The 9,506-nt window shown below is 39.4% G+C and overlaps 1 protein-coding gene across 1 annotated transcript; it reads left to right on the forward strand.

Annotated features, from left to right (window-relative positions):
* The first annotated feature begins 3,940 nt into the window (after nucleotides 1–3,940).
* On the forward strand, nucleotides 3,941–5,646 carry LOC142608393 (11-beta-hydroxysteroid dehydrogenase A-like). The gene is made up of 4 exons (XM_075780168.1): nucleotides 3,941–4,087; nucleotides 4,423–4,553; nucleotides 4,646–4,774; nucleotides 5,123–5,646. Exons 2-4 carry the CDS (start codon nucleotides 4,521–4,523, stop codon nucleotides 5,321–5,323), a joined length of 363 nt encoding a protein of 120 aa, XP_075636283.1. The 5' UTR covers nucleotides 3,941–4,087; nucleotides 4,423–4,520; the 3' UTR covers nucleotides 5,324–5,646.
* Nucleotides 5,647–9,506: the final 3,860 nt, after the last annotated feature.

A 9,506-nucleotide genomic window follows, 5' to 3' on the forward strand; every position in this document is an offset into this window, starting at 1 on the left:
GGATGTCCAACAGTGGCATCTACCAGTTGATCAATCCGTGGCATTGGGAATGAATCTTTAGGACAGGCCTTGTTCAGATCAGTAAAATCTACACACACTCTCCACCTACCGTTCTTCTTTTTAACAACAACAGTATGAGCCAACCACTCAGGGTAGAAAACTTCTTTAATAGCCCCCGCTCTTTTGAGTTTAAGAACCTCCTCTTTCACAGCTTCAGAATGCTCTCGGGAAGATCGCCGAGGTGGCTGCCTCCTCGGAATAATGGCCGGATTGACGTTTAAATGATGACAAATAAAGTTTGGATCTACGCCCGGAGCCTCATAGGGGTCCCACGCAAAGACATCTAAATTATCCTTCAGAAATTTCAACAACTCCATCTTCTATTGGTGTGGCAATCGTATGCCAACTTGGAAGAACCTCTCTGGATCATCTGTTATTACAAACTTCTCTAACTCCTCACAAACAGCCTCATCTTCTGTCATCGCTCCAGGTGCCTCCGGAGCTGTTAATTGCTATGACTCCTGGATGGGCAAGGTTGATGACTCAATTTCTGACTGACGAAGCACCGCGGCCGATATGCATTGCCTAGCCACTACCCGCAGGCCGAGGATTTCCTCAACATGCTCCCTAGGGAATTTCACCTTAACATGTAAAGTAGAGGAGACGGCTCCCAAGGCGTGCAACCATGGCCCTGGCGAGGATGGCGTATATGGAGAATACGTGTCAACCACGATGAAATCTACCTCAACCGTTCGTGCCGGATTGAACGGGTAAACGGATCCGTCCCTTCGGCACAACGGCCCTTCCTTCGAAGCTTATAAGTGGGGAGTCGTAAGGAGTTAAATCTTCCAACTCCAACCTCGGCCATTTAAATAGATCGGGGTACATGATATACGCACCGCCACGATCTATCATCACTCTTCTCACATCATAATTCCCTATCCCGAGGGTAAACCACAAGAGCATCGTCATGGGGCTGGATAGTCCCTACTTTATCCTCCTCGGAAAAACCCAAGACGGAGTAAAGTACTCTTTAATCTCTTCGGCACACTGTACCCACATCCTCGGCGCGGATGGGAAACCGCCATAATCCTAGTGGGACCCGAGCCGGTCCTACCAGTGCGGCCGAAGATAACATTGATTGTTCCCAATGCGCCGAGATGAACTTGCTCCTCTGGTTGTTTGAACCAACTTGGTGACTTGCCCGCAGTGAGTGACACAAGTCTTGCTTTAACTTTCCCTCACCGACGAGTACTCTAGATGATTCCATAGGGTCGACGAGTTCTCGGTAGTGTGACCCACATCACGATGAGTAACGACGAGAAAAGGTTTTGATTTCTTCTCGCGGGGTCTCCTGCCATCTTGCAGGCCATCGAAGAAGGGCTCTTTACGAACTTTTTCTAACAAGCGATGCACCTTTGGTTCTCGGAACCACGCATTTACGGCTGACAGGTGCTGCCGAGCCGGATTGTCCGAAGTAATCCCTCCTCGGCTTGTTGTGATATCTGTCCGACCCGAAATCCCTTCTCTCCTGCGGGATAACCTTCTCCTTTCCTTTCCCCCTCTTTCTTGGTCTTCCTCTACCCTCTTGTATTCATCAATACGATCCATAAGACGGCGTACGCCGCGAACGGGCTTTTCGTCAAGGACTTTCTTAGGTCGTGAGTCGGTAGGGGAGACCCACCTTAAAAGTATTAAGCGCCACCTCATCAAAGTCGCCATCTATTTCATTAAACATCTCCCGGTATCGTCGGAGTATGCTTTTAGTGTCTCCCTTCCTTCATGACCATGGATAGCAACGAGTCCAATGGCCGAGGGACTCGCTACACGTGATGAACCGCGAAGCAAATGCCCTAGTTAGTTCCCCAAACGAGCCTACGAGACCCCGATTTGAGACCGTTAAACCATCTCGCATAGCCACCGGTCCCAAGCTAGAGGGAAGACTTTACACATCGAGTCTCGTTGTGAGAGTGCACCGCCATCCTTTGGTTGAAGTGACTCACGTGCTCCACCGGATCGGTCGGCCATTATAGATGGTAAACGTGGGCCGGGTGAACCTCCCTGGGAAGCCTTCCCTTCTCAATCCTCCGTGAAAACGGAGATTTAGAGAAGTTGGTGCAACGCCACTACTCATGGTATCGTTGCCTAAGCCCCTAGAACGAAGCTTCACGTCTACGGGTTGGCCGGTCGTTCTCCTCGCCGGAGGATGTTGCACCGGTGGGGGAATATGACCTTGAGCGTAGCCAAGTCCCCTATCTTTCTCTCGAGGAAGAACTAGACGAGGACGGGGAAACCTTACGTTTAGCACGGCGTAACTTCCTCTTTAAACGATTGATTTCCTTGCATGGATTTAGAACCCTCATCGTGGGTAGTGCTACCCCCTCCATGAGTATGGCTAGCGCACGGGTATTCGTATGGACGCTTCCCTCACGATCTCTACGATGTTCAAGACGTTCGAAATGATCTTCCGGTTGTGATCCTTGTGACTCTGCATGGTGAGATCCTAAGCTTGCCATAATATCCCTACCTCTTCTAGACTAGATTCCCACAGACGGCGCCAATTGTAAGTGCACAATTGCACACAGACCCAAGAACAGTTATGGGCTCGAGCCCGATGAGCCTTAAACAATACGAATTTTGTAGAGTGTGGGCTTGAAACCTAGATTAGAAATGGGTGGGAATCAAATAACAAACTAAGGGTGGTAAATAATTGGAAACAACAAGGAATATTGCAAATTGGCCTCCTCGGACGTAAGCCAAGACATTCTTATATTATATCTTTCTTTGTTTCTTTTCTTTTTAGGTTACAAAAAAGTCCGTCCCGTTTCTGTTTTAGGTCCCTCCTTAAATACTCTTTTTTAACACTTTGTACACGTGTTGCCCCATCTCCCCTTAGCCTAGATATTTCCCTTCTCGATGCCTGAATAGTAACTGGAAGTTTCTCTTCTTGTTCGGGTGTCACTTCCCCATAAATGCGGCCGGGGGTAGGTGCGAGTCTTTAATGCGGAGGTAGCGGCCTTTATCTTTGACATTTCTTCAACATTGGTACTTACGGGGCGTTCAGGGTTCACCCTTTTAACCACTGGCCTTAACCATGTCATCCCCTAATCTTTACTATGAAATCCCGAGTTCTTCAACATTTATCCGAGGATAAGGTCACCCTCGGCTGGATCTTCGGATCCTCGGCGCATGGGCCGACCCATAGTACTAACAATTTCTAAACCCAGGATCAGGTCGGCCTTCCTTAACACGGCCCACAAGGCCCACGTTCTCATCAGGATCTTTTTGCCCCCCACAGATGTAGTATCACACTTTAAACACACCGCATAAATGATGAGTTGCTAGAAAAGTTATGGGCACACTATTGTCAGTTTGAAAAAAAAAATTATCACTTATGTAGATTTAGAATACATATTTGTTCATGCAAAAATTTATTTCTATTTTATCATAAGAACATATTTTTTTTTTCTATTTTATATACTCATTTTTCAAAATAGTCTATATCATTATTTATTTTACACTACATTTTAATAAATATCAAAATTTCTTAATTATTTATATTTCTTCATAACAACCTTTATCAACTCTCTTTTTTCATTGTTATAAAAAAAAAAAAAACTCTCTTTTTTCGTTGTTGAAATATGTAAATAAATAATAGAGAAAAATGCTCATACACCTCCTAAATTTGAGCAGGTATATCTTGCACCCGGCATATATGTCGGGTGCAAGATATAATTTTCGCCTAAACTTTCAACCGCTGGCCAAAAGACCTCCTCAATTTTTATATTAGCCAATTTACTCCTTAACCTATTCATGACTGTCAAACCAATACTTCTGTTAGTTTAGTGTTAAAAAAAACTAACAGAATAAAATCAGGTGAGATACACGTGAGATTAAAAAGTAGCAACTCAATGTTATTAAGGTGAAACCGATGGAAAGAACTAGAGCCATCGGAGAGAGGAGAGAGGAGAGAGGAGAGAGGAGAGAGATATGGAACCAGAGCCACCGTGACAGGTAGCTCCGTCATATTGCTGCCAGTATCTCGACGGCAGCTTGTGTTTCCACTGCCATTCGACAGCCACACCAGGTACGTTTGTTTTTTCTTTTCCATTTTTTTTTTGCTGGTATTGGTATTTAAATCTACAAAGAAACCTCTGTTTTTTTTATAAAAAATTTCATGAGTGAATTTCTATAGGAATTTCTTGGTTTGGTTTAATTTTTTGGGTTTGGGTTTCTGTGAGCTCTAGTCTAGTGAATGTTTATTGCATTATTAATTTTGAGTATGCTACCTTTAACTGTTTGATTAAATGCCTGAGAGAGATATCTAAGAAATTTAAGAAAACAGAGTCTCACTATAAATTTTTATTTGATTTTTTAACTTGCTTTCTTGCATTAACAGAATCTCACTTTATATTTTTCTAGGACATAAATTTCTGGGGTTCAATATATAGCACCCACAATGCAGTTCCACACTTCAGAAAAAGAAAGGGAAAGATTGTTGTACTTGCTTCAACTGTAGCATGGTTGGCTATGCCAAGAATGAGTTCTACAATGTAAGAAACCTTCTTGATTGAAATACCCTACTCCCACTTTTTTTATTCTATTTTATTTGATTGATTCATTTGTAAATCTGCGATGGCTACAGGCAAGCAAGGCAGCCCTGATATCCTTTTTTGAGACATGGAGGGTTGAACTTGGTTCGGATATTGGAATAACAATTGTGACTCCTGGATTGGTTAAGTCAGAAATGTCAGATAGCGCAAATTTATCAAAGGTATATTTTGAATTAAATGAAACTTGAAAGCTTATCCTTCACCAACCTATGATCTTGAATCAAGTTTATTTTGCATTTATATTAGAGGCAATGAAGTGTCTTAAGCCACTAGATACCAAGAGGGTAAGACGTTCTAATAGTATTGAGTAATGGTATGGTAAAGTCCCTTTATAATGTGAAAATGATCACTTAAGCCAGACAATAACTGTACTAACTACCAATTAACCTTTTTGAATCTTTTTTTTACTGATATGGTTTATTACACATCAATCTGTAAGCCTTATGCATTAAAATTTTTATATATGTCTAATACCACTCCTGTTATATGTGAATGTGATTTCTGGATAGGCTCAAGCAACCTGGATCCTAGCTAAGACAACAGAAGTGTGTGCCAAGGCAATTGTGGCCAGTGCTTGCAGGGGAGATATGTACTTGACTGAGCCATCTTGGAAGGTGATGTTTTGGATGAAAATCATGCGTCCTGAAGTATTGGAATGGTGTTTACACTCAACGTTTGTCAAGAGGTGCCAGACTTCAAAGGACTCCTAGCTGCAACATCTGGTGTTTTAAGTCAATAAATTCTTCAACACAGTTTCAATTTAATCTCCACACATCAAGACAGATAAAAATCATGAAGCCAAGCAGAACTAATGGGTCTCGCTTCAATTTAGATATTATACCTTTAAAGTTGAATTAAATCGTCACTTTCAGAAATTATATCAATATCTGTTTATGAAGCACATAAAGACATTTTTACCTCTAGAGCATTTATTTATATGCACCTGGGGATGTGTTCTCAATAGTGATTGAAATTTGGAATGATGTATGAAGCTATAAAGACATTTTTCATGCGTTAGAACTAAGATGAAATGGCATCTTTCAATGAAGTGTGTTAAAAAGATTCTGGCTCCATCAGTATTGTTAAAAGGATCTCAATCTGCCATGAATTGAAATATTAAATAAGTGTTTACAAATAGTATATCGTTTACCAAAAAATAACACCCAATGAATCAATAATTACCCTTTTTCAGCAAAATTGTAAAACAAAAGTGTAATGGCTTCATCGATATTCCATTAGTATTCTTAAATGGATCTTAATCTACCATGAATTGAAATATCAAATGAGTGTTTACAAATAGTATATTGTTTGCCAAAAAATAACACCCAATGAATCAATAATTACACTTTTCCAGCAAAATTGTAAAATAAAAGTATACTAGCCCCATCAGTCTTTTTAAAAGGATGTGTATCACTAAACAAAATATTGAACTATAAAATTAGTTTTCTTCTTGGTTTAAAAGCATGTCTGCTTCATGTTCTCACATCTAACTTCACGTTCTCACATCTAACTTCACAAGCCCTCATATGCCTTCACATCTAGCTTCTTCAACTCATCCATGTGGAAGTCAAATGAATTCTTTGTTGCTGCCCTAGCAGCACTCCACATTGCATCTTTGAGTACCTTCCCAGGAAAATCCTTGAAATTTGCATGTAAATCCCTCAGTGCCTTGACCACCTTCTCAAGCAGCATTACCAGAAAAGGACTTACTCCTACATGAGATATTATACATAGAATCTTGGCAGATTAATAGGAATATAATATAATTCTCTTCATTGCTTATGATCTTGTCTCATAAATAAATTACCAAAAGAAGTGTATATTTTGGTATCTCTCTGATCTAGCATGTGCTTTTCCCCTTCTTTTTTTTATCTGATAGTAACGTGTTTTTTTTTTTTTAATAGAAGCCAAAGAGCATATGTCCAAACATTTGCTTCTTACCAAATTAATTAAATACAAAATCAACTGAAAAAAAAAAGAGACAATACTATAAATTTTTCAACTGAAAAAAAAAAAAAAAAAAACCTTACTCTGTTTTCTTAAATTTCTTAGATGTCTCTCTCAGGCATTTAATCAAACAGTTGTAGGTAGCATACTCAAAATTAATAATGCAATACACATTCACTAGACTAGAGCTCACAGAAACCCAACCCCAAAAAACTAAACCAAACCAAGAAATTTCTAGAAATTCACTCATGGAAAAAAAAAAAAAAAACAGAGGGTTCTTTGTAGATTTAAATACCAATACCAGCAAAAAAAAGAGAGAAAGAAAGAAAAAGAAAAAGTAAAAACAAACGTCCTAGGTGTGGCTGTCAAATGGCGGTGGAAGCACAAGCCGTCGACGAGACATTGGCAGCGATATGATGGAGCTACCTTCACGGTGGCTCTGGTTACACGTCTCTCTCCTCTCTCCTCTCTCCGGTGGCTCTGGTTCTTTCCATCAGTTTCACGTTAATAACGTTGAGTTGCTACTTTTTAATCTCATGTGCATCTCACATGATTTTATTTTGTTAGTTTTTTAACACTAAGCTAACAGAAGAATTGATTTGGCCGTTTAAGGAGTAAATTAGTCCATATAAAAATTAAGGAGGTCTTTTGACCAGTAATTAAAAGTTTAGGGTGGTATAAGCATTTTTCTCTAAATAATAAGTGTTACAGTAGGCAGAAGCTGTAATGAATTTTAATGGGAAATTATGGAGCATGGTTGGAAGAAATAGAGTTTTTTAAAGATTTTATAAACACTGATGGGGAATGATGTGAATGTTTTATGTGGTCGTACAAACCTGGACCTACCAAAACCAAAGCTCACTTGCAATATGCTTCAAATACAAATGCACAAGGGGCCGTTTGGATTTTATGTTTCTATAACTCATAACTCTGTTTTCATCACCCATAACTCAAAAATGGTGAGACCGAGGCTTGTTTGAATTTTGTTTCCAGTTATTGTTTCCATCACTCAATTCTCTGATTTTTTTAGTTATGAGTTATGGAAACTGAAAACATATTTTAGGTGTTTTTAGTTTCCAAAACTCTGTTTTCAATGGCATTTTTGTAACTAAACACACATATATGGGACCCACTGTCAGACTTTTGCTCTCTCCAACACACTTTGGGTGCGTTTGGTTCGACGGTAAACCAATTCCGGACGGAAAATCATTTCCGGAAAAAATATTTTCCCGTAAAGAAAATGTACTCATGCTGTTTGGTTGCACCATGGAAAATAAGGGTAGCAAACAAATTCCACTGTGTTTTGGCATTTTCTGAAATTCGTTTTACGGAATTCATTTTCCCATGTTTGGTTTGTTCACACATTTTACGGAAAATATGAAATGCATTTACAAATAAAAACCTGCATTGCCTAGATGAACCTGTAATAGCACAAAAATAATCATCCACTTCAACAGTTACAAAAAGCATCACAAAAATAATCATCGACTTCAACATCAACAAAGAGCATCCGAATATCACGTCGTAATATTTATATCAAAACGCACATAATGTACTTTCACCATTACAAGTCCATGGTATGCAAAATTGATACCTACACGTGGTATATACGAACGGTACACATGTGCCCTACATGCTTAAAGTCACCACACATAACTTGGGCAATTGTATCGTCCCAATAATACAAAAGAGTTCACATCCTACGGGTTACAAATACATACATAGGCTACTTACCGATAATACAATTGTCACATATATCATACAATGTTAGGACCATACTAGTACTACATCACACACAATCCCTACCATCACAATCGCACTAAACAAACAAGTCGGAGTCGAGTGAACAAATAACTATCCATCCAAAGCTTCCTCAACTTAGCGGTCTTGGCCGGAAATCCCCTAGCGACCTTCTTATTTTCACACGGATGGTCAAAGGCGAGTTGCGAGCATATCTTCACTATACCCATCCGCCGCCAAAGCCATCACCTCGGAGTAAAGACTATTAAAATCAACGGGCCCCCCGATTTCTTTCAAGGCCACGGCAATTTCCTTAAGGCGATCGGACAAATCAGTCAGAGCGCTATCATCAGAGGGAGGTGCACGGCTTCTTTTGCGGGACTTTGAAAGTGTAGACCCAGTGGTGGACGATTCTACCACATTCTTCCCCTTATCCACCACACCCTCCTCCCCATTATCAGCCACCATCTCAGTGCTCTCTGCATTCTCATGCTCTGTGTCAATATCAGCATATGACTTAGCAAAGCTTCTGTGGCCAAATCCTTACCCACTTTACAATGGCCAACTCATCATACAACTCTATCTTCTTGTTCAAAAAATCAGCATGCTTTCGATGCGCACATAACGGAGACAGGAACATACAATAACAATGCAATGATCACTTCACTCATAAATTCAATATTCAATTCAATATTGATGTCATTAGATGATTTATGTGAATGATAAACAAGTATAAGCTATTGACTTTTTCTAGAAAGTGATTTACTTACTAAAACACAACAATGTGGGGTTTTAATATTTGATGGTTTGAATTGAATTTACATGTAGTCACCTTTGAAAGGTGATTTACACACGAAATGATTGAAACATAGCAATTAAGTTTCATGGCATTCACATTTTTAGTATCTTAGATATTTTCATTTCTAAAGTTGGAATTGATAATCCATGCGCTAAGGTACATGTATGTTCATTCTAAAACGGACCTAAAACCAAACAATCATCACCCAATATAAAAGATAATTAGAAAAAAAAAAGAGTAAAATTCAATGGCATCACACGTCAAATATTTTGCTAATAATATAACTTAAACCGCATTAATTCATGTTTGCAAAAACATTTCTTACTTCTAAATTTTTTTTCTATTACCACAATGAACATAATCCATGATTTATGGGATAAGAACAATAGAAAATATAATGCACAAAT

The sequence above is a fragment of the Castanea sativa genome, chromosome 8, assembly GCF_040712315.1.
Source record: "Castanea sativa cultivar Marrone di Chiusa Pesio chromosome 8, ASM4071231v1".
Lineage (NCBI taxonomy): Eukaryota > Viridiplantae > Streptophyta > Magnoliopsida > Fagales > Fagaceae > Castanea > Castanea sativa.

Coding starts and splice junctions, on each gene's coding strand:
- LOC142608393 (XM_075780168.1), top strand. CDS start 4,521: ATGGTTGGCTATGCCAAGAATGAGTTCTACAAT. Junction 4,554..4,645: donor CCAAGAATGAGTTCTACAAT/GTAAGAAACCTT, acceptor CGATGGCTACAG/GCAAGCAAGGCAGCCCTGAT. Junction 4,775..5,122: donor ATAGCGCAAATTTATCAAAG/GTATATTTTGAA, acceptor ATTTCTGGATAG/GCTCAAGCAACCTGGATCCT.